The 27,395-nt window shown below is 29.6% G+C and overlaps 1 protein-coding gene across 4 annotated transcripts; it reads left to right on the top strand.

The window, feature by feature from the left end:
- The first annotated feature begins 27 nt into the window (after positions 1 to 27).
- Positions 28 to 27,395, top strand: LOC145935959 (phospholipid phosphatase 1). Of its 4 annotated transcripts, XM_083037793.1 has the most exons (7): positions 28 to 318; positions 467 to 960; positions 13,385 to 13,553; positions 21,863 to 22,017; positions 22,764 to 22,993; positions 23,688 to 23,811; positions 24,293 to 27,393. In XM_083037793.1, exons 2-7 carry the CDS (start codon positions 955 to 957, stop codon positions 24,680 to 24,682), a joined length of 1,074 nt encoding a protein of 357 aa, XP_082893919.1. In that variant the 5' UTR covers positions 28 to 318; positions 467 to 954; the 3' UTR covers positions 24,683 to 27,393. The 4 variants fall into 4 exon arrangements, with proteins under 4 accessions (XP_082893919.1, XP_082893917.1, XP_082893918.1 ...); XM_083037791.1 differs by lacking the exons at positions 28 to 318; positions 467 to 960 and adding an exon at positions 5,084 to 5,388 and having other exon boundaries at positions 24,293 to 27,394; XM_083037792.1 differs by lacking the exons at positions 28 to 318; positions 467 to 960; positions 13,385 to 13,553 and adding an exon at positions 19,739 to 19,998.

Here is a 27,395-nt window from a genome sequence, read left to right as displayed (position 1 = left end):
GAAATTGGCAACACTGATCGGCCTCTCCGGACCGGACGATGTTTACGTTGACGACGTCAATTATTCTTATCGGAGCGATATCGGCTCGCAAAAGAGAGAGACGCATCGTTCATTAAAATTCCATCATTTATTTTTCATAGTCCGCGCGATAAGTTTGTTCGTTTTAACGGCGCGTTTATTCCTACATTCTGAAGAAACCGGGGATACATTTTATTTGTTTACTTGTGCGGTCTCTTTTATGTTTTGAACCTATTTTTTTTCATTTTCTCTGTTAACCTTATTGACCACATGGAGCGCTAAATAAGGAAGAAAAGACAGGTAGCAAATTAAGTCATTTTCATGTCAATATAATATATTATTCGCGAATAATTAGTTTTTTTTAGTATAGAAATATGTATATATTGCATATTTTATTTATTTATTTATTAATATGCATATATATAAGATATATATCTTGTTTCTTTAGAACTAAAAGAAGAAAGAAAAGAAATAGGAGAAGAAGGAATAATTAAATAAAACGAAAAAAAAAGAAAGAAGATAGAAGAAGAAAAAAGTAAAATGCAAGAAAAAAAGACAGAAGAGATCTGCTATACCGACCGTGATAACCACACGGAGTTTGCGAAAGAAGGACAAGAGGGCGTGTTATTCGCGAACTTTCTCTTTGTAAATAATACTCCCCCTCACCCTCTATTCCCCTCTAAGAGGTCGCGTGCCAATGGTTGAATCACTGCCGCGGTGACGTTTCACAACGCGTTCAGGCTCAGGGTGCGTCAGTGTGTGTCAGACATCAGGTGTGTTTCATCGCGAGCGATGATGGATCGTCATAACTTGGCCTAACTTGGCGCGCGCCATTTCGGAAAAGGAGAAGAGAAAAATCTGTCGACGCATTTTCCTCCGGCACCCGACCAAGTCGCCGATCATTCGCCGAACATCCGTAGATCGTATCTTGGAAAAATGCAGGTTGGTGCATTCTATTTTCATTATATAAATTTCATGTAAGTACAGGTTTAAGCGATCGCGCGTGCGCGCGCGCGAAAAACGATCCACAAACGTTTCCAAGTTTTGAATTTTTTTTTTTTTTTTCTTCGGATGAACGCAGTTAAAACTGGAAACGCGCGCGCATTTAGTCCTATCTCATGAATATGCAACAGACGCGAGAAGGTGGTTTGGAATTTCCCGTATTTCTCGTTAGTGTCGTCCCATTTTCGTTTATTCGCACGGTTATGACTGCGAAAGAATTTCTGGTCGGAAAATGCACAAGTGTTGAAACGTATCTCTCTCTTTCTCAAAAATGAAAATTGAATCTCGTAAAATTATCTGAATAAAAAGAAGTCTAAAAAGATGTTTAAAAAATATCGTAACTCTATAAAAAGTAATTAAATTCAAATAATATCATATTTATTTATTATACATATATTTTATTATATTTTATTATATTAGAATAATTATATTTTACAATATCTCAAATGACTAATTTTCGACATTTTGAAACTGGCTGTAAAATTTGTTCTTCTACGACATATCTTTCTATTATTGACATGTTAATTTAGAGATATAAATAAAACAGATGTCGAATAAGAAACACTTTTTAAAGAAAGAAAAAACACTTTTTAAAGATATAATCGTATCTCGTATATATTTTATGTACGAGAGAGAGGGGGGGAGAGAGGCGAAAGAGAGAGAGAAAGTAGAAAGTATTTTGATAATTTAAAAAGATTTCGAAAAAAATTAGACAATCATAATTTCTACGAATAAATTTTTATCGATTTCTTTTAATTTATTTCATTATATGAAAAGAATCATGATTATTTCCATGATTGTTAAATTAATGGGAAAAAATTTACATTAATATTATTTTACAAATACTTTTTTACGAATAAAAAAAAGCAATACTTTTGTTTATCAAAATCATTAGCAGATTTCAACTTGTTTTCGTACCCTTTTAATATCTTCATATCGATCAATTAATGTTGCAAAAATATTTGTTTGATTATTTTTTTCAGATGATTACTAATTATTTGTCTTCTAATACTTAATTAGTATATGTTTTGGAAAGTATTAATTAATGACTAAGTTAGACTAATAATAGTTAGATTAATAATAGCTAGACTAATTGGTTAGATAATTAGTCATAGAGACTATAATAACATAAGGCATCATTTTTTCAAATTAACTCTAAGTAAGAAAACTAATAGAAAACTGCTAGAAAACAATCAAAACTAAAAAACGAACGATGTAATAGTAAAACTAGTAAAACAAAATATAAAAATATATGCTTTTAAATCCTATTAAATTTTATTCTATCGATCTTTTGAAAAATTGACAATTTCCAAGTCATTGTAAATGAGAAATTTTTTTGTCCGAATACTGAATTTTTCTTTTGATAAAACTGAAACTTTATCATTAAACTTTTGACACTTTAATAAGTCTCTTGATGTATATAAATATGTTTTACATTTAAACAGCAAATGAGAGCTAAACGCGAATGATAGTGCGTCAGTTTCAAGGAAGAAATAGTTTTCGTTGAAACTGATTATTCGGTGTCCTGTACACGAATAATCAGCTTCAACGAAAATTATTTCTTTCTTGAAACTAATGCACTATCATTTACGTTTGACTCTTATTTGCTGTTTAAATTTAAAACATTTGTTTATCATTTAATTTCGAATAGACTAACAAATCTGTAATGTTTGAAGAGAATTTTACAAATTTTTGTATCTTAAAAATTGGAAAATTCTGACGGATGTGAAAAAATTTCCTCACAATTTTTATTACAAAATCAAGTTTATGTAAACAATTTAGCGTATTAAAAACACTTATTTAAAATAAAAATAACTATTATTTAATAATATTTAAATAATTTGAGATATGTTATTGGCTCACACATTATATTTACAAACAATTATATTATTAATATGATTTACTAAGGCTTCTAGATTTTAAATAGGTGCAACAAGAGTCAAATGCGAATGTTAGTACGTCAATTTCGATGAAACTTAATTTTTCATTGAAACTCAATAGTGTTCTCAAAGCACAAATTAATTTCATGGAAAAATTAATTTCATCGATATTGACGCACTAACATCCGTATTTGGCTCTAGGGTCTATTTAAATTTAATAATTATATTATTCTTTTAATCTTTTGAATTATTTTTTTATTCTTTTCAGATCTTTTTTATATTGTAGATGAAAAGAAAAATTATAATTGCTATTTGTTGGTGTGGACTTATAATCAAAATAATAGATCAAATTATTATTATTATTAAATAAATAAATTATAAAAATTACTATATTATTATGATATAGTTATAATATAAAAAGAATTATTTGATTCGCGAGAGAATAAATTAAATCGGATAGCTCATTTTATATTATAGCTATAGATAATATAATAAACGAATTCAATCATTGACTATTATATGCACAATTTTATACTTGGTATGTGTGCACATTATGATAATGATGATACTGATTTCGATGTAAAAGATCAGCGTACATAATACTAAACACACAATTTTACTAAATAATTAACATAAATAGACAAGTAATTTTCTTAAAAGAAAATGACTTTCAATACTTATTCAAGCAATACTCGTTTTAAATTATAGAATCGTTCATTTTTATCTGTTTTTATCTTAAAAATATACATACTTGCATATCTCTTACATTAAAAGTAGGTACACGTTATCATTAATAGAAGCAAGTAAAAATATTGTTTACAAATATAAATTTCTGATATAATATATTTTCCTAATTTAATCTAATTATTACTTCATTCCTTTCATTTAATATTAATTTCTTAATAAATTATTAATGTTTTTTTTTTCAGTTTTTCTTAATTATATATTAAATCTCTTCGTAACAAATATCTCTTTAATAAATGAACCAATGATTTTTATTTCGATTATAAGTCCTCATTAACGAATTATAATTTCATAACATAAAAAAAATCTCGAAGTAAAATAAAAAAGTTAAACATTCAAATACTTTTTTTTGCAAATAGATTCAAACATATATAGGTATAATAGGAGATCCAAATTATTACTTGATAAGTATATACATTCCCAATTACTTTAGATTATTCAATATTAAATATCTGACACACAAAAAAATTGATACGAATTAATAAATTAATATATTATAATATAATAAATATTTATATAACATATAATATATAAATATCTATATAATGTATAATATAATAAATATCTATTATACACTGAGAGAATTTTCTCTTAGAATTTACCCTGAAAATCATGGTAAACGTGGGACAATATGGTGGTGATATTATTATTATCACAATAATAATAATATCTATAAAATAATAATAATAAAATATAAAATATGTTTGATTAATTTTACTATAAACTGCATAGAGTAAAATTAATCAAACATATTTTATATTTTATTGTAATAGATATTATTTTTATTGTGATAAATATTAATCAGAGAAATTCTTATAAAATTCTTTTCATACCATATTGTCCCACGTTTACCATGATTTTCAGGGTAAATTCTAAAAGAAAATTCTCTCTGTGTATATATAATAAATTTTACTAGCCTGTTAAAATTTTTAAATATGACTCGCATTGAAATTCTTACTGAGGCCTTGGTTAATAAATTAATGTCATATCGATTTCGATGATAAATTACACAAAAATCTCTATCGAACAAATAACAATTCATTTTTTTTTATTCGCGACATAAAAGAAGATCCCCTCTTCCCCTTACTTCCCGAAAAGGTCGAAAGGTTCAGGAGTGCATCTGCGTAGCATGGCACATTTTCGTAACCGACCAAATCGACCTCGTTTACCCTGGGGTCCAAAGATTCGACGGGGGAGGCGAGGAAGAAGGGAGAGGGGTGAATCAGAGGGTGCGGAGGGCCTGATAGAGAGTCTTACAGTGCGCGATGCAACGTGCAACTAAACCGTGACACAGAAAAAGAGAGAAAGAGAGGAAAGGGAGAGAGGGGGACGTTCCGCGACGATGTTGGTGGTGATGGTGATGTTGACGATGGTGGTGACGATGATGGTGGGGAAGCAGGGTGGGTAGAGAGAACATTTAATTTGAGCTTGCGAGGAAGTAGTTGATTGGAGATGGCGAGCAGTTGTAGGCCGGCTGTCGGTGTCGTTGGACCTTCCGGTATAATAGGGATTTCCTTCGCGAATACCCTGTATTACTGATACCGCGATCGATTTCGTGACAGAGTCTTCTATCCGGCGATGAGTCTTATACCGATTTCACCCGGTTGCATAGTCGCGCGTTCTTCCAAATTTCGCGTTTCTCGAGTAGCCACGTGAGAAGTTAAGTTTCCCGGGTCGAGTTTAGTCGATGCTCATCGTCGCTCAAAACTGCCAAAGCTCGAGACTGAGCGTGGATACTTCACAGGTACTTGTGTTCGGTATCGATCCAAGGATCATTAATATACACTTATGATTAAACCTTCTGTCAATGCGTAATTTGACACCTTTTCATCGATGTATGGGTACCTGGGTATCAACTGTGGATTTTCGACCCATTGTACTGCGATAATTTCTTTATAAGTAACTGCTTTGAACATTCTTTCTCGTTATGTTTTAGAAGGTTTTTCCGAATACAAAGACTCTATTCAACAAAGTTCTGAAACATCACATTTTTAACATTTGCTTTGAAATTGCTTTGGGTACCCGTTCATTGACAGAAGTGTTAATATGTTTCGTTTGTGTGAATATCCACTTTAAACTTGACAAATTCCATAAGATGTAAATCTTGAAATTTTTTAAGTAAAAATTATTTTCGCACATCTTTCTCGATTTACTCTCTTGTTGTTATCGTACTCTATTTTTTAAACAACATTCTAAACCGCATTCGAGAAGAATCGAATCTACATAAAACATTATGATTTACAAACTTTTGTCACGCTTTGTTATAATTTTTATAATTTAATCAGTTTTCTATAATATATTTTTAATTTACTCGATTTTATCAAATTTAGAGTTATAAAGTTGGAAAGAAGAGTGAAACGATCCACATAATTTTTATATCCATACAAATTATAAGATAAATATTAAAATCTGCAAATATTGCGTATAATGTATATATCACGCCTATTTATGGATATATATATTAAATTATATACATATTATATATATATATAAAATTTAATTTCATGCATAGCTAATTAATATAATACAATACAAATGTAATTTTTTAGGAATTTTAATTGTCAACTATAATTAAAATTATTGTCTAATTAAATGTAATATCTTTCTTTCGTCTCTTCATTTCACGTTATTGCACCATGCAATGCGCGATACTTTTGTTACTGGTATCTTAATGAACATTTAATCATACACAAGAGAGTGTTTTATCTTTTAATTATTTTCAGCGTCAAATAAAGAATAATTACATATTCTCAAAAGAATAAAAAGTATATATAAAAAGTATATATAAAATAATTTAAAAAATAGTACTAACTCTTTTATATAAAAAATATATTTATATGTATATATTAAAATATTGAATTAATTATGAATTATACACCGAAAAAATTTATTCTTATCTTAAGTATATACCACTTATCTTTATAATATTTTCCACTAAAATAAGTGCCAAAAGGATCCTCTTAATTTAAGAGGAAAATCTTCTAAAAAGAGATATTCTTATTAGATATTCTTATTAGATATTCTTAACATGTAAGAGAATATATACTAAAAAATTAAGAATATATTCTTAATTTAAGAGAGGATATTCCAAAAAGCATCATGTAAAGACGGAAATATCCTTATTTATATTAAGAATATCTATTAGAGGACTTATTAAATATGAATTTCAAGAAAACAATTTTTTCGGTGTATAAGTAATGTATTATTAATATTGTGTATTATTAATAATATATAATTAACGTTTTATTTATATTGTTAATAATATAATAATTATATAATTATTATATATATATATATATATATATATATATAAAGCTACGATCCAAGATACAAGATAGATAACAAGCTTGCTATCTCTATCGACAAATAAAAATTTCCACCATATTACAAACAACATTATCGATTTTATTTTTTGATATTCTCAGATAGTAGTTTACATTCTATAACAATTGCTGATAAAAAAAGAGTTAATATCCATGTTGGGCAAACTTTTCAATATAACTATTCAATATGACAAATTAAGACATATATAATATATGTATATATAAAATTTGTCATATTGGATAGTTATATTGAAAAGTTTGCCCAACATGGATATTAACTCTTTTTTTATCAGCAATTGTTACAGAATGTAAACTACTATCTGAGAATATAAAAAAATAAAATCGATAATGTTGTTTGTAATATGGTGGACAATTTTTATTTGTCGATAGAGATAGCAAGCTTGTTATCTATATTTTATTTATCTTGTATCTTGGATCGTAGCTTTATAAAGATGCTTTACTTCTTATTAACATCTTCTATCACGTTACTTATTTCGTCCGTTGCTGTTTTTGAGCGAACAAAGTTTATCTCGGGGACATTATATGTATAATTTATCAATAAGCACATGTCATTTGAAAGCTACTTGGAACTTGCCAATTTGTATACTCTTCAATCAAATTGTGAGAACCGTCTTCCGCTGAGATTTGACCGAAATTAATCGTGCTATTGTATAGTAATATCGTGTACAAAACGATTTAACTACACTATACGTTTGAAGTCCTTTGCCGCCATTATTATATACAGAAGGGAATCTATATGGAATAATTCTTACAAATAATTTGTAACCAGTTAAGTGCAGAACCATTTCGTATGTATAACACGCTTCTTAAACTATCTAAACCGAGTCTAGACACTTGTTTTTTTTTTAAATTAAGTTTAATTTGTCCTACTTGTAGAAGTTCGTGTGTTGGCTCATCATTTTGGGAACTTTAACAATCTCAGCTTCTTGACAAAAATGATTCACACGCATGCTTTATTCATAAGTTTCTATCGGAAATCATTTGGCTAAAAAAAAGTCAGTCGAAAGGAAATAAAGTTATCGATATATTATATAATGAGAGCTCGATATCGGAATGACATTTGCTGCGCATGTTTATTTTTATTCTTTTAATTGCACAGATTATATCTTTGCACTTTGAATGACGATTAGAAATAGCCTATACTATAAATAATACTATAATAAATATACTATAATAATGTGCAGGAAATTTGAATTTTACAAACATAATTACACAATAATTAGCGACAAGCGTCATAAAATCTTGCAAATGATTGAGGAAAATGAGGCGCAGAAAGTCGCGTATACACAAGATAATTCCTTGTTATTCGTTTTATACGAACCCTCCAGCCTGCCTCTCCTCCTTTTCCCCTCGATGTTATTCTCGTTGAAGCCCCCGCGGCCGCTTTTCTCCCCCTAAATTATTTCATAGTGGATGACCGAGTTGGCCGCGCGTCCCCTCCGCAAAACGCGGATATATTATCGCGTTTTAGAACGCAAGTGTGTCGTTTAATCGATGCCCCCCGCAATCTACGACGATGTCCGATTAATCGCCGGATTTTCCCTCAGGAACGCACTTGATTGTCGCCTCTATTTAACATAGGGCGATAGATTCTGTGAATTTACACAGTAGAATTTACACGACACATATTACAGAATATAAATTTTTTTGTAGAATATAATATACAGAGAAAAGGGAAAGAATTTGCTTTATTAATTGCCAGCGTATCTCTCATTTTTAATGAAGATTTATGCGAGATCATTTAAATGTATTTCACACAGCTAGTGATGGGATTAAGTATTTTACAAGTAAGTTTAAATTTGTTTGCATGACTTCGAATTCTCTATAAAGTACCTCGAAAAACAATATGTGTAAAGCAAGTATCATATCATCAGATTTTTTATCTCAGAGTTTGAATACTACTTGTAAAAGATTCGATTCTTCGCGATAGAAAGTACTTATAAGTACTATTTCGTACCTTGCAGGTACTCGATCTAAAATTCGAATATAACTGTTTTAGATTCGATTACTTCACGAGTACAGTATATGAAATATTATTTCTTATGAATATTATTCGAATCCTAGAAAATGAAACTTGATTATTAGATTCGACTCAGATTTTTAAATATGTATTGAACTTGATCTCATCCCCCTAGTTTCAGTAACATTGGATAAAGTTGAAAAATGACATTCAAATAAATCTATATTTCTCAGCAAAATTTTACAGACAGATTCGTTAGATATACGCCTGTAGATTTGACGTTCGAAAATTTTCGAACAAACGTTTAAAAATTACAAAATTTGACTTTCATATCAATTTTCAAGATTCAAAATTTCAAAAAGATATCGATGAAACTCTCATCGAAGAGAGAGAAGATTTTTTAGATATTTGAGAGATATTCTGCGTATTTTAAGCGAGATTGTACAATTTTTTGTTCCAATTAAAAATTAACGCGTATCATTTTTTCGGTTTTGTTTTTATTTTTATGTCCCGGAAGAACTCGTCAAATCCATCAAACGTTGTTTTGCCTGTTTTAAGATATAGAAAAAAGAAACGATTCCGATGATTTAGAGCTGCATCCACATTCGGGATAGGCCGTGAAAGGAAGTCGCGGATCCAACAGGTGGTCGAAATAATTTCTCGCGACACACTAGCGGCAGAAAATTCAAAGGACAATAATGTCCTGCTCTTTGAGGACGATAATGATCCACGAGCGATATAACGAGTGCACGTTCCATTAGAAAATATCTTACATTTGTCATTTCTCCGTATCTCTCGAGATTTAACAGCCATACGCGTACGTAAATTTGCTAAAGTATGCTAAATACTTCAATAAAGATAACGTCTGTTCAAACGTGACTAAACGTGACGTTTCTATCTTTTCGCATAAAAATGATACAAATCTTGCGTCTTTCCCACCTTGATATTCTTCTCAAATTCTGTAATATAATAATCTAAAAAATTGCTAAAGCTTAGCATCTAGATTTTTAATTTACATTTTCGAAAAATTCGATAATTTTTTAGATAATTATTTTTGTGATAGAATTTGATATTCGTTAAAACGCAAGAATAACACGGCGGAACCATTATTTTCCGATATCATTTACATATAATAAAGCTTAATGTTTCGAGGGGGGTGGAAGGGAGATAAGTATGCCAAGGGCGGCCAGATGCTGTTAAGAGGTCGGTTCCTGTTGGAAATTCAAACGGCATTTGAGCGCGTTAACGTGATAGAAATCCCGACACATTTGCAATCAACTAATATTAATTGCCATTATTAATGCGAAGAAAAAAACAGCTGCCTCCGTCATAAAGGTGCGTTATTCAATATGCGCGAATTATGATTAAAATAAAGTTACCCGATAACGTTATCCGGCGATAAAATTGCATTCGACAAAACAAACCTAATGTTTACCGACGAAGCGTAATTTGATTAAGTCTCCGTGTTCTCGAAACGTATAATGATCCGCAGAATGCTCTAAGATCATTTTACGAGAAGAAAATACACTCGAAAAAAAGCTTGCGTCTCTCGTGACTTGCGGTGGAAAACCGATATCGCGGATAGCAACGTACAAGAGAAATCACGTATCACGTACGTTGCTCCCTGTCTTTTTTTCGACTTTGATTGATAAAATTAGAAAATATATTAAATTATCAACGCTCGAGTGTCTATAAACCAATCATATTCATATGGTAAGACCGATTAAAACGAGCAATACATAATTAATTACAATATTATTATAATTTTAGATATAAAACGATACACAGTCTTGTGTAAAAATTCGAAATTGAATATATGGTATTTAAACGGGATGTTAAATTGACGCATTATTAGGCCAGCGTGTATAAAAAATATATTAAATTATCAACGCTCGAGTGTCTATAAACCAATCATATTCATATGGTAAGACCGATTAAAACGAGCAATACATAATTAATTACAATATTATTATAATTTTAGATATAAAACGATACACAGTATTGTGTAAAAATTCGAAATTGAATATATGGTATTTAAACGGGATGTTAAATTGACGCATTATTAGGCCAGCGTGTATAAAAAATATATTAAATTATCAACGCTCGAGTGTCTATAAACCAATCATATTCATATGGTAAGGCCAATTAAAACGAGCAATGCATAATTAATTACAATATTATTATAATTTTAGATATAAAACGATACACAGTCTTGTGTAAAAATTCGAAATTGAATATATGATATTTAAACGGGTTGTTAAATTGACGCATTATTAGGCCAGCGTGTATAAAAAATATATTAAATTATCAACGCTCGAGTGTCTATAAACCAATCATATTCATATGGTAAGTCCGATTAAAACGAGCAATACATAATTAATTACAATATTATTATAATTTTAGATATAAAATGATACACAGTCTTGTGTAAAAATTCGAAATTGAATATACGGTATTTAAACGGGATGTTAAATTGACGCATTATTAAGCCAGCATGTATAAAAAATATATTAAATTATCAACGCTCGAGTGTCTATAAACCAATCATATTCATATGGTAAGGCCGATTAAAACGAGCAATGCATAATTAATTACAATATTATTATAATTTTAGATATAAAACGATACACAGTCTTGTGTAAAAATTCGAAATTGAATATATGGTATTTAAACGGGATGTTAAATTGACGCATTATTAGGCCAGCGTGTATAAAAAATATATTAAATTATCAACGCTCGAGTGTCTATAAACCAATCATATTCATATGGTAAGGCCAATTAAAACGAGCAATGCATAATTAATTACAATATTATTATAATTTTAGATATAAAACGATACACAGTCTTGTGTAAAAATTCGAAATTGAATATATGATATTTAAACGGGTTGTTAAATTGACGCATTATTAGGCCAGCGTGTATAAAAAATATATTAAATTATCAACGCTCGAGTGTCTATAAACCAATCATATTCATATGGTAAGGTCGATTAAAACGAGCAATACATAATTAATTACAATATTATTATAATTTTAGATATAAAACGATACACAGTCTTGTGTAAAAATTCGAAATTGAATATATGGTATTTAAACGGGATGTTAAATTGACGCATTATTAAGCCAGCGTGTATAAAAAATATATTAAATTATCAACGCTCGAGTGTCTATAAACCAATCATATTCATATGGTAAGGTCGATTAAAACGAGCAATACATAATTAATTACAATATTAATTACAATATTAATTAATTATGTATTGCTCGTTTTAATCGGCCTTAGCATATGAATATGATTGGTTGATAAAATTAGGTTAGATAATAATTTATTAACACTTTATTACGGCATTAAACGATCACAAATTCAATTTGTGCGATCGTGACACAGAGGTTTGAGCATCCGCTCTCTATATTCGAGGGCCCCGGGTTATATTTTTATATTTTACTTTTATATTTTGTTATTTTTATATTTTATATATTTATATATTACAGAATTGTGTAGCAATAAATAATTTACATATATGTGAATTGAGAATGAGAAAATATATTATTATGCATTAAAAATAGAGTTGATCGATGTTTATTGCACAATCTATGACATTAACGCAATAGTATAATTTTATTTATAACTATTTGCAACTTAACTATTTAAATAATATATTAACATATTTTTATTATATTGTCGTAACCGGAGCGATTACTTAAAGTATTGCAAACTTGTATAAATAAAAGTTACATATTAAAATAAAGAAAAGGGAGCAAGGAAAAGATTAAGAAAGACTAAAGTTTAATTAAGCAATAAAAAGAAAGTAACAGAAAGGAGAACGAACGTGTGACAGATTAAAAATATAAAAATATAAAAGTTACAGACAGATTCGGGGAAACTGACGAAGCAAGGAAGCAAAAGAAATAAGAGACGTGACTCGGTCAGGGTCGTCGCACTCCTTCCTTCCCGAATTAATTATTATATAAACCGATCGCGAAAAGAGGATTCGATCGCTTCTCAAAGTATCGCGCTCGTAAACTATAATCGCGAAATCTCTCATTATAAAAGTGCTATGATAATCAAGTGCTACGAAATAAATCTTTTTTTACGAAAAATACAGAGTGCGTGGGTTTTAATTCTTTGGACGTCCGACAAGTCCCTTCCTTTACGGCTAAAATTTGTTCTTTTTTTATTGCAATATTCAAAAATAATATATTTTAACAATCAAGGATCTGACTAACATATCCAAAGCTCATTAAAATTGTAGAAAATAAAACTTGACTATTGGATTCAATTCGGATTTTTAAGTACGTGTTGAATTTGATCCAATTGAATTTGATCTCTATATCTACGTCTGCGGAAAAAAACCTATAAAAAACTATAAAAACTATTCGCCATCTTTTTATTATACAAGTCTAATGATATCTTTCGGTAAATTTTCTTTTTCTCAGAGGTCCACGGAACAGCTGACAAGGTGCAGCACGATAACCCTAACGGAGGAGGCTACGGAAAACACCGATAACGTAACGACTACTCGTACCGTGTCCGAGAAGATCATGAGTGTTTGCCGAAAAACCATACGCTGGATATACATGTTGGATCTGGCCTTGGCGTTATCAGGTAAAGTACACAAAATTTTATTGATACAAATTAAATGGGGTCACTTTCTTACGTCGCTCTCGCTCTCGTTTTTCCTTTTGTGATAAATGATGATAAAAATTATCATCATTCGCGTCTCATTGTCAGATGACAAAGATCAGCAAAGCGGAAAAATTCTTGTATATTATTTATTTCGCTATCCCGCGGAAGTTTCAATCGATTTCTTGGCAAAAATTCGCAATCGCTTCTCGACATTTCGTTAAATGAGAAATTTCAGCTACACCAAAATAATAATAACGCATTTTACTCAAAATTCGCAAATTAAAGTTTGCGGAAATAATCATTTCGTTGCGTAATTCCCGCAAATTAAATTTTGAAGTTTCGTTTATTGTGCTCCCCTATATCGTGAATGTAATTTCACATTGCGGCGAAATTCCGTAAAATGAGTTCGAGGATTATTCATATATAGGATATTTAATGTTTTTTTTTTTTAATCGTATACACTTGTATTGATTTCGATGGATAATTAGCAAATTTCTTTTTGACATCTCTCGCTCTGACTCTTATCTCCCTTATCTATTTTCAAATATATATTCCTGTAGAAAGAAATTTCAACAAAGTGCGAATTTTACGGTCACTTGCGCTTCGGCTGAGCATTTCCGCGATGCAAATCATCCTTCCTATTTCAGTAACGCGGATAATAATGGTCGAGACTTGCCGAATCTCGTACTTGAAGTCTATTCCGCTAATTAGGCGCAGCGCGGGCTTTTATTAGCCCCTATAAATATTCACCGTGGCCGGTGAATGCGCCATGTGTCTCTTTACGCCAGACAGGAGGAAGTGTTAGCTTGTTAACTGACGCGACTGGCGTTATTGCATTAGCAAGCAAACCGCGAATAGGCGGAACTAACATGCCGCGCATTCTTTCCGAACAGTACGGACGTTAAAAGCGCGAAATCTCGCGGAAATTAACTCCCTATTATGATTAATTTAATCGCGAACATTCTCCTTTGTGCGTACGCTTCGTCCTAGCAATTAATTAATTCATTTATTAAATCACACAAGATCAAATTCTTCTCTATTATTTAAAATATTCCATTAATTCGAAAAATTATATTGTATACTTATAAATTAGGAGAAGTAAAAAATATGAGGTATAACATTATATTTTACGTAATAAAACAAAAATATAAGAAAATATTACTTTCTCATAAAAATTCAATTTTAATTATATTATGTTTCTTTAATTAAAATTAAAAAATGTTGATTTCAAATATTCTATTTTTCTCAAAATATTATATATCTTAAGATTTTTTCATTATATTTATAAAAAATTTAATGTGAACTTAATTTTTTTATTATATATAATAATATATTTTATTATATATTATTTAATAATAATATTAAATTATTTATATTAATATAAATAAATATTTTATGTGATCACATTATTTCATCAACAAAAAAAAAAAGAGAAAGGAAAAAATGCAGCCTGCATATTTTTCCGATTACGCTTCTAATCAATTATTTCGATATTAGACGAATCACGAAGAAGGTAGGATAAAAAAATGCAAGAATTGAAATCGATCGAGGGACTTTTTTTCTCTCCCTTATGAGAACGTAGTCTTTTGCATGAAAGCGCATTTGCGGGGATGAAACCACGCGTGTAATGAAGCCTGACAGGGAAACCGCGTAACTGTGTAACGCAATATTACGAACGACTGTTTGACTAGAATTTTTACGGGCGTGTGTCACACTCTCTTTGTATATAATGCAATATATTACGGATGGCTGTTTTTAACTAGAATTTTTACGTACGGGCGTGTCGCTTTAAATACCTCTGTGCAACTGTTGCGTAATGATGGCGATGAGTATCTGCACGTATATGTGAGACAATCATAAGCGTACGAATGTTATTTGAAAGATCTTTTAGAAGTTAGAAAGAGCATTGAGAGAGTAATGTATATGATAAAATTAATATTCATATATAAAATATTAATTTTATCATTATATAAGAAATTAAAATATATTTTCTGATAATATATATACGTGTCATTATGACCGAATTGGAAAAAGATGCCTAAGAATTGGAAAGTCGATAGAGAACTTTGATAAGAAAATTTTTCATTTATATAATTTGCATTTTTAGATACATACATATATATATTATAAAAATTTTTAATTTATTCAATCATTGATTTAATAAGAATTCATTGATTTATAATAAGAATTATTTCTCTATCTAAATGAATGAAAATTAAATAAGTTACTTTTACATTAATAATTAAACATATTCTATTTTTTTTTATATCGTTTCAACTGCTAAATACGCGTATATCTTATAAACTCTATGCATAGCAAGAGAGGAAAAAAATGCATTTGAGGTATCCAACGGGCTTTAACCTCTTAACTGATTATAGTCGTCGCATTAGTGTGAGTGTTGTATTCTCCCCCGCAACGTTCAACGTTCATTTACACATGTGTGCCACTCATTGTCCGTTCGTCTCTTCGGAGCTCACATATGCAAGTATGACACGCATGGTTAGTCAGTCTCGGATTAAGGAGGACTCAAGGTTAATTTCAGTTTAGGGATCGTCCTAGTCGCGTAAATGTGCACGTTCACACGTGTATATACGCTGTTGGACCACGCGGAAACGTCGTCTATAATTTGTTTTCTTAATCATAAAACTGATAGTGGGTTACGTGATATTTATCGGTATGTTAGTAAAATAGAATATTATCAGCTTATCCATATATTTAAGCTTTTTTTAGTTTTATTTTAATTTATATATATATATATATACATACACCCCCCCCCACACACATATATATATATGTGTGTGTATTAAATTTTAATAGCAATTAATTTTTCGGAGAACAATTTCGACGGCGTCATGATTTACATGGTTACGCGTTGAGATGAAATAAGAATGAATCACGATGTTGCATTTCCAGTCTATTTGATTTTTTCTCTACGTCACGATGAGACATCTCTTGTTGCGAAAATATGACAAAGAGTACTTAATCTTTGTAATTGTCTCCGTTATATATAATAACAATACGTTATGGCAGATCAAGGTTATCGTAAAGATGTAGCATCTCGGTCCTGGAAAAGCGTATTCGTCGAGTATCACGTGTGTATTCGAGTAGCTTCTCGATTGTCTGTTTGTTTCCCCCCCCCCCCATTTAATGAAATCTTATGTATACCTACTTATTGCAATTTATGGTAATTGACAAGATTCACTTTCATACAGATAAATATATTGTAAAGGTAAAGATACATGATAACATTATAGAGTGTTCTGATGTCACATGAGATGACTTTGGCACGCTAATTTTATAAAATGGAATATTATCAACTCTATATATTTAAATTTTTTAAGTTTTATTTTAAATTTATATATATATATATATATTATATAGACAGAGTGTCCAATTTTAATTGATCACCCCCAAAAGCTTTTTTATTTTTGATTGTACAATAAAATGTTTCAGACAAAAGTTGTTTAATTTGAAGGAGAACAGAAGATGGCGAAGAAAAAGTATGCAGCTACTAGTTGCAAATTATATACTTTTTCTTACAAACTATGTGTTTTCTTTACGTCTATTTATCTGAAACATTTTGTTGCACAATTTGTTGCACAAAAAATAAAAAAGTTTTTGGGGATGATCCCTGTATACATATAAAAATTAAATATATATTATATATGTATTATAATATATATATATATATATTTAAAAAATCTTCGATGAAATAAATATATATCAGGTTAGGGTTATTATCAATTGTCTGATAATCTTTGCTTTTAATAAAAATGCAAAGAGAAATATTTGCGTGTATGACATAATGCGATTTATTCGATTTAATGGATCATATGAATTTTATGAAATTGTTTTCAACGAATTTTAATGTCTCATGATGACACGTATATTTGCCGTGAATTGATAAGATTAAGTCAGCTATAATTATAGTCTTATTTGTATAAACAAATAAGAAAATCGTAAATTTTAGTTTAAATAATGAAGATGTAGTTTTATAGCCTGTTAGAAACACGAGTTATAATTCACGATAAAATTCAAGGCAGAATTCTATTTATAAATTTATGTTCCATATATATAAAGTATAGTTATCGTGATATTTTGTGTATTTACATACTTGTGTATTTTTTATTTCTTCAAAAAATGTTTTCCGTATTATACACGACGCATGAAATTATAAATAGAATTATATCTCAAATTTTGTGTCGAGAATGATAAATTATTATCGTTTAAACTAGACTAAACTCAAACTTGTTTTGAGAGAGAGAGAGAGAGAGAGAATTTTGCATATATTTATTTCATAATAACATCAGAGAAAATTTAATAATTAATCGGTTATATAAATATAAGTTTGATTACTTTCACATGTAAACGATGTAACAAGCGTTAGGATATCGTGCTTTTGTCTATACGTGTAAAAAGATTGCATTAAAAATTTTATTTTAAATTTCTTATGAACTTAATTTTGTAATTTGTCAAAAAAGGATAATTGTCAATTTATTTGTCTTTTATATATATATTTACAAATATGTATACATAACGATAAAATTTAGATTTGTCAAAATAAATATTAAGCGAGTATATAATAAATTAATATTACATTTTTTATTTTTACAACATGTCTCTCTCTCTCTCTCTCTCTCAGTAGTATACACTGATAAAGTTATACACACGTAAAGTTTCTTATCAATAGAGTCTTTAACATTGATAATAGATGACGTTACATATGCATCTTACAATTATACATGCTCTCTCTCTCTCTCTCTCTCTCTCTCTCTCTCTCTCTCTCTCTCTCTCTCTCTCTCTCTCTCTCTCTCTCTCTCTCTCTCTCTCTATATATATATATATATATATATATATATATATATATAAATAAATTTTATATATTTAATGCAGCTTTGTATAAATATATTTTTTAGATCTAACTAATTTAATTATTAAACTCTCGATGCTCTTGAGAATTTCAGTGTTAGGTAATTGTAATCTAATGATAAATGCATAGTCAATATTTCCTAACAAAGTACTTTCTATGCCCTTATATTGCATTGCTATAATAATATTCTCGTTTCTGTATGTTTTGCGCTCTTGTACAAAGTTGCTCCCCAGTAAGATGGCAAATCCTTTCTGTTATATAATAATTTATACAATTTTTTTATTTTTACATAATTGTTATAATATTTATTGATATCGGAGAGAATATTATTGTTTTGATAATAATCATATACACGAGATTTTGTTTCGCAATTTGAGATGATCATAATAGAAATTGTTTTGTGAAATAGGGTGAAAATATCAATGTGAAGAGACTGAATGATCTCTGACATTATTTCTTTATGTTTTCTTATTCAAAATACACCAGCTCTGATATACAATCTTACTATTTTAATTTTTGTACAGTATCTATTCAGAGTGTTTTTTAAATAAGAATTCTATATTGTATAAAATTCCGACTAATTTGAATGTAAAATCGTTTCTTTGAATTTTTTGTTTAGTATCTTTTTAGAGATTTATTTAAATAGAATCTTTATATTCAAATATGCAAGCAACAAATCTATAGTTAGATGAATGATGTAACATCAATGATACAGTTTAATAAAATTGTAGATGTATATATGTTGGAACATAATAATGTCATAATTTACCTATAGAATTATCATTTAGATAATGAATTAAAACATTGTTTGTTTCATCGATTGTGACACTACGTTATTAATATTATCCGCATAAATTCAATATTCTCGAATGTAACACAATATTTATGATCAGCTGCATTAAAATGAGATAAAATCCGGTTTTAGCCTGTGTGTGTGTTTGTATAAATAAAAAAGAAGTTGCATAATTCTGAGAATCAAAGATTCGTGGACTTGAAAGGAAATTTATATCGCGATTAAATATCACAAAATTTTTTTTTATAAGGAAAACTGATTTTTCAAATTGAAACGCAAAAATTTAAATTTAAGATTATATTGAATTCGTAATCTTTAAATTTAATGACAAATTTTTTGCGATTTAATTTAAAAGACATTCTTTTTTCTCGAGAGAAATTGATATTGTCCTAAAAAAAAGCGCTCTAATTCAAATATTCTCTATCATTCACGTGTCATCGTGAGCGCGAGCATCGCGCTTACGCATGCGCATTAAATCGTCGCTGATAATGCTAGCGTAGTGTCTGACGTATCCATCTATCATTCAGAGTGCTCGTGTTAATGAATGAGCGACGACGACGACGACGTCGCTCTTCAAGACACATTCGACATCTTTCTCTGTCCTACGGAAAACGGTGCTGCAGTTATTTCATTTCCGTTTGGGAAGACGCGTCGAAAATTTTCCGACATTAACGAACGACCGGACAGAAAAGTCGACGATAGCCGGAAGATGACGTCACGTTTGCGTGCCAAGTGGTCTCGTCGCAATCAGTATGCCGTCAGTACGTACGAGAGGAGAATCCGAGAAAATCTGCGATTCATCCTCCGATGATTATATATGTATGATTATATACGCAGAACGATTCGGAGAAGGAAAGCTCGATGTTTTCGGAGGTGATGATTTGGTCATTATGATAAGCAACATTTATAGAAACATATGAACATTCAAATCTGAATAATCGAGATAGAGCTGCTAGACAATGCAAATATAACAAATTAGTAATAAAGAAAATTAGTAATAAAGAAGTAGTATAGCAAAGAAAGAGTAATTACTGGCTAATTAGTAATTGCTAGCTTCTAATATTGCATGCTTAATGACGAATAAGCAATTGTATTAAATAATTAATTAATTAATATTTAAAAAATTCCATTGTACGCTGCTAGTTTGACCTAGGAATTTTCCTCTAATTTCGAACCAATATTACTTGTAAAAGCTACCAGATAATTTGTTCAAATTGCATTATATACTCAACTAGTTGCGTTTCAAAGTAAATTATAAGAAAAAAGATAGAGATAAATTTTTATGTCACATGTAAATAGCTCTATTTCGGAATATTCATATTTAAAATGGTAAATATGAATTTTTAAATAATGACCAGCACTATCATCTCCAAAAAATATCATTATCGAATTATCATTAATATCAACAATATTATTAAATTAATAATTAAATATATTTAATATTTAATATATTTAATATAATTAATATTAATATAATTTAATATTAAATATATGTAATATAATTAATATTAATATAATTTAATATTAAATATATGTATAATATAATTAATATTAATATAATTTAATATTAAATATATGTAATATAATTAATATTAATATAATTTTTACAAGTGTATATTTAATATATTAATATAATTAAATATCAAAAATATCATTTTAAACATGTTTTGCTTTCTGTCTTCTTACGAAGAATTCATCGTGCTTTAGATTGATTACTCATCTCTAAGAATTCATAACCGTTTTAGTAGTATTTATTAATATATAATTATAAATACAATATATATAGCACATTTAAACAAAAAAAAAAAACACTTGCAACTTAACTTTAATTTCTTTGAAAACTTAACACTTGAAAATGTGACACTTATTTTAATAATTATATATAATTTAATAATTATATATATTCAAAGGTACACGATTTCTGTAAACCATATACAAAAACTCGATTGATGTATGCATTGAAGTGGAATAAAAAATGCAAAAATTTTTCTAATTAAATAGTGATAGTGGAAAAAAAAGTCATGACTTGACATTAACAAAAAAATCCGTAAATCATCTTTTATTTCCGGCAAATGTAAGGCAATTCAATTTTCGATTTTAATGTAAGAAAAAGAAAAAATTATAAATTCTATATTTTTTCGTTTTCCAAAATTATTTATTTAATTAATTAAATTTTAAAATATAATTTGCATAAATATAATTTATAGGACAACAAAAATAAGATTTATGAAATTTATAATTTTTGTAATTTATAACTTTATTACTTTTTACTTCAACGTTTTACATTTAAATGTTTTAAGGAAGGAAAACAGGGAAATATAATTTATAGAGAATTTATAATTTTGTAATTTTCTTATATTAAAGAATTGAACTGTCTTGCTGAAAAAGAAGATAATGATTGAATTAATATTTTTCTTTTTTTTATATATTTTTTTTATTATCACCAAGTCACAACTTTTCCGCACTCTATCTATTTTATTAGAGAATGCAGTTTTTTACATTTTTAATCCGCCCTAATGTACGTGTTAAATTTTATATTCGTTACAGATATATATGGTTTATTAAAATTAGTATAAAATTGGTATAAAATTAATCTTAATTCGCCTCTATTATTTGCTGTTTTAGTAACTGTACTTTTGGGGATCTTGGAGTTCAACGTGGTACCAAGTCAGCAGATCGGCTTCTTCTGCAATGATCCAAAGATCTCATTCAAGTTCACGGGGGACACGATCTCTATGAGTTTATTGATAATCTTCAGCGTCAGTCTGCCTATAATAGTCGTAAGTATCGCGCTCTCGTTTCTATTTCCTCTCTTGCTTCTGATTGTATGACTATGCAAGTCAAGGGTTAAATTTATGATTTTTACATTTCTATTTTTATGTAAAAACAGAGTTATGCAATGCAAAGTGAAGAATACAAATTGATCACGATAAGATCAACGATTGTGTGCGTAAATAAGCAATTTATTTTAATCTCTTTTTAAAACATTACTTAACAAATATTACACATTTAAATTTATTTTTCTTTATTTTTTATCGATTTAATGAATTTATCATCGCGAGCAAGACTATAATTCGTAAAATGTTGAATAACAAAATTTGTATATCTAAAAATTAGCTTCTAGATTATATTGACTGTACAAACTCTAAAAAATGATTGAATTGAAGATATTAATGTTTATACTTTTCGAATAAAAATAAATGATGTATATATAAACAAAATGGTTGAATAATAACATATTTTTAATTTATAGATTATAATGATACGTTGTTAGTGTTTTAATATACATTAAATAAATAAATAAATTATTTACAGAAACTAATTTGTGAATATCGCAATGAAACTTTGCATAAAATAATTTTGAATACTTTTTATTGGAATAACATTCAATCTAACGATTGTGTGATAAATGTTTTCATCACTTTTAATTGCAATATAAAATAATCCAATTTTTTCACATTTTTTTCACATACAATCTTAAGATTTAAGAGACGGCTATATAATAAATCCATATGATCGGTTTCAGATGTGGGTCGCGGAATATATCTGCTATCCTGCCGACAGTTACAGAAACGTGTCGAGTCGCAACACCGAGTTAACCAGGACTAAGCAGATCTGGTATTGGTACAGTCATTATTCCGTAGGACTCGTTACGCTCACGCTTGTCTTCGAGGTCATGAAAATCCTAATCGGCGAGCCGCGGCCACACTTTCTCGACACGTGTAAACCGCGCGAAGCAGCCAACTGCACCGATGAGTAAGCACAATCTTTTCCTACTCATTTCTCCTTTTGTCCCGACTACCTATTATCTAGATGCAATTGTCAATTTTTTTTACGCTATCGGCGTGGGCGGTGGAACATGAACAGAGTGTTCGTGGGCATTAATGAATTCTAATAAGGAAACCAGGAATTATGCATTCTAAGCATCTAGGAGATGCGGTAAACAGGAAATTATTGGCAAGACATTCCAAAAGATAAATATCAAGTGGACTTGATTGAATTGAATATTGCAGTCTCTATGAAGCTTAGAAAAATAAAATTAATTTTTTTTTTATAACGTATATATTTATATTTATCGAATTTATATATATATACTTATATACCTATATGTATATATATATATATATATATATATATATATATCGATTGCGAGCGAGGTAGATTTGTTACTTACGTGCAATCGGTTATGTGATGTTCTGTAACGCTTTTTGTATGTATTTCATATCGGACTATCTAGCTTTTTATATTTTATTTAAATAATTTAGTAACTAAAATTAAAATATAAAAATATCTATATTATATTATTAATGAAGTGACAATAAAAAATCTACATTAGATTCTCTCTCTTCTCTCTGTATATGTAACGGAAAACTTTTCAACATTAAATTTTATTTTTTTTATATATGCTGTATGCCTAATCCATAAAATGCATCTCTCAATGTTTTTTCAGATCTTACATCAGTTCTTACACATGCACAAGTACTGAGTTTTCCGACTGGTTCATTAAAGATTCCAGCAAGTCTTTTCCTTCTGGTCATGCGGCTATCTCTCTCTATACGAGCATCTTCTTAGTGGTAAGCAATTATTATTATTATTTGAAAAATATATTTCTTTTTTCATATGACATATTAACAATAAGAAAAGGAGAGAGTACGTATCTCGTCGATTTATTCGTAAGGTCTAGCAACTTGCTGGCAACACAGAGAACTGAGGTACCAGCATCAAGTATTCGTTATTGATAGCTGGTACCAAAGCAATGAGAGAATTAAAGAATTCACAAAAAATCTATTAACAGAATATCGATTTTCGCGGGACGCACGATAGGAGTAGACGTAGATAGAAACGCGAGCCTCGTCAAATATAAATTTCCAGAAATAAACAGATTCAGTTCGCTTTAAAAAAGATGAGAAAAGACAATCGGATATTTCGGTCAAGAGTGCACTAGGGATTTTTCGCGTCGAATATAGATTATAAAAAATACGCGAATATCGATTTTTATATCTAAAAAAAAAAGAAAAGGCGAAACTTTATCGCATCACGCACGCACACACACAGTGGTACCTGCAAAACCGTCTACCATCGCGGACGTTGTTTCTGAAACCATGGCTGCAATGCCTGACCGTCATGTGGACCGTGACGTGTTCGATGACCAGAGTGGGCGACAACCGACACCACTGGTGGGACGTTCTCGCCGGCAACGTTCTCGGCTTTCTCTTCGGTTTGTTCATCATCCTGGTACCCTGCCGTCACTTTTGCCTCGGGCGTCCCGACGACGTCGCCGTCATTGTGGAGACGGCGCCGCGCGCTCTTAACGAACCCCTGGAGAACGGCCAGATCGGCTACGACAAGCAGCGCGACGTCAAAAAGCTGCTCGATCCCGCCATAGTCGATATCTCGGAGAGTCGAGAGTTGAGGGACATCACGACTAAGAATTGGAAGGAATAAACCGCGCGCGAGAAAAGCGACTTGGGGAACAGAGGGGGAGAGAAAGGGGGATAAACGCGAACACACAAAATTTTTTGGAGCATCCCGATGAATCACTCTTTCTCTTTCTCTCTCGTTTTCGAAAAGAGAGAGAGAGATTCTGTTCCAAAAAAAAACAATGTCAGAAATAGAGATTTTTTTTCACTATACCTGGTTCTTTTTTTTTTTTTATTAGTAGATGCGCGTATTTGTGTGATAGACAACGTCACATCAGAAATGATGATAATGAAGTGAAATGATGATAGAAAGAGGATACTTCTCGTAGAGCATCGTATATATCGATGCTCTATATAATTATATTTAAATTATATATATTATACTTATATGCTCTCCAAATATCTATTCGCGTTTTTCCTAAAAGATGAGATTTTGGAGAATTCTGATACAAATTGATTCGATCGATGAATGTAAGAATACGACGATGGGTTTTTTTGTTAGCTCAAGGGAATCTACATCGTATTCGCGCGAAAAAAAAATGTCGCACGAGATTTAGTTAATTTTTCTATTCTTAAAAAAATTGCTCAGTAAAAAAATAGTCGAGATATTTTTGAATTATGCCGAAGAAATGTACATATCACGGAGTCGCGGACGCAGTTCTGGCAGGTCGCAAAAATTGACATTGAAAAAGAAATCGAAAAAAATCTTCTCGCGACGCTATATACTATATATGATTGACTCGAATCGATTTATCTGTCGCATGGAATAATCCTGACACGGAAGAGATAAGTTAATAATCAGTGCATCCGAGATATTTCATTTCTCTCCCGATGCCTGGAGACTTCTCTCTTAATGCCACAAACGCTCCGCTCGTTCTTATCAGTAATTTACACTTACACTCCCGTAGCGATTACATTATTTAAGCATTCTCTCGCTTTAACTATCTGATGCAGTCTTCGAACGTCCAGAAGTAGAGGTAAACCGCGTGCAATATCGCGGTGTAGCAAAAAAAATTTAATTTATATTATTTTATATTATTTTAATTATATTATATATTGCGCGTAATTTGTAGAAATTTCAATATAGATTAGAAGTGGGGCATCAGAAGATTATTTATAAGTCGAAAGAATAGCTGAAAAATGTGAATTTGGTTCCATTTATAGGATATCGCCTAATATTTAAGGATATTTCTATGTATATATTAAACACAATTTTTAATTCACATTCCAAAATGCAACTTCCCTATTTTTACATATTGCAATGCGAGATATAATTCTTAATTTATTTACAAGTAAAATATATGTGGGTGACAATAAGATTATTCATACATTGTTATAAAAGCAGCTTTTTTATGTTGTTTTATGTTGAGAGAGAGAGAGAGAGAGAGAGAGAGAGAGAGAGAAGAGAGAAAGAAAAGTATTATAAATATGAATGCATATTTAGAAAAAAACAAACGAAGAATGTCTATATTATAAATAATGTAGTATTATTATATGCAGTTATACATAGAGTATTATTATTGCTATGTTTTATTATTATTAAGTCTCTCAGAAAATGCATCGATAGAGCAATTTTTAATACGAGACGGCTCTTGTACTGACTTTTTATAAGTCGCTAAAAGAATATCACGTTTCGACCTAAAGTCTCGTACTTTCCGCGAGTAGTATATTGAGTAACGTTTACGTACGTACATACGTATCACACATAAGGTATTCACTTATCAAAGTTATGGACCATAAATATAAGCAGTGTTTATATACTACAATGTGGACCACACGCGTGGAATAATGGTAAGTTATGCCAAATTAAAAGTGAAAATTACACATATTGTACGCGAATGAGCTTTAACGCGACCGATTATAAATTTTTTTATAATACAAAGAGAGCCTACGTGCTATTTTGATATACCTGCCGATTTTTCTGCCATTCCGTCGTTTAATAATCTCGCAGATGCACGAGATTGTGTGTACATATTGTAAAAAGTATTTTATTTAAAATAGACAGGCGCCCCGTAAGGACGCTTCGGAGAGAACTGTAATTAGTAATTTAATTAGTCTACGTAATGTGATTCGTCTCGCGATTTATTATACATAAGCGCGCATGTTGCAGTAAATATACACGCTTATTTTTATTAGAGATTTTTTCTCTCAAACAGTATCTTAAAAAGTGTCTTCTTTATAAGCTTAGCAATTATGAAACGTTGAAATGATTTGAGAAGTTCCAGTTATATTAAAAGTTATAATTTTGAAAAATCCTAATGAAATTAAGAAAAAAAGTATAATATGTTATTTAAAAAAGTAGAAAAATTATATAGGTACATATATATATGTTTTCTCATAATTAAAAAAATTTTTTAATATATGTTTTTTCATACATATAGAATTTACTTCCATTAATAAGGATTTTTGATGAATTAACATGTATTTATAGTCACATATAACATGTGTTTAAGTCTCATTATGATATATTTTTATATAAATAATATATAAATTTTTACAAAAATTTTACCCGGAGAGAAATTTAATATATATAAATTTCACATTTTTAGAAGTATATATATATTGCAATATGTGCAAGCGAAATAAAATAAACGCTTTGTTATGGGGGAGGCCTTTCGAGTCTGCGATGCAGATTTCTACGAAACCTTGTTTTAAGATCTTTCTCGTATAAAATAGCATCTCTCTTTGTCCGACGTAAGAGAATAAAAAATGCAAAAGTAAAAAAAAATTAAATGTTT

Source organism: Prenolepis imparis, unplaced genomic scaffold (assembly GCF_030444845.1).
Source record: "Prenolepis imparis isolate NDT839.2.m4 unplaced genomic scaffold, iyPreImpa1.0 SCAF_5, whole genome shotgun sequence".
In the NCBI taxonomy this organism is placed as follows: Eukaryota; Metazoa; Arthropoda; class Insecta; order Hymenoptera; family Formicidae; genus Prenolepis; species Prenolepis imparis.
The sequence above is the reverse complement of the archived record's forward strand: the minus strand, read 5'-3'. Positions and strand labels throughout refer to the sequence as shown.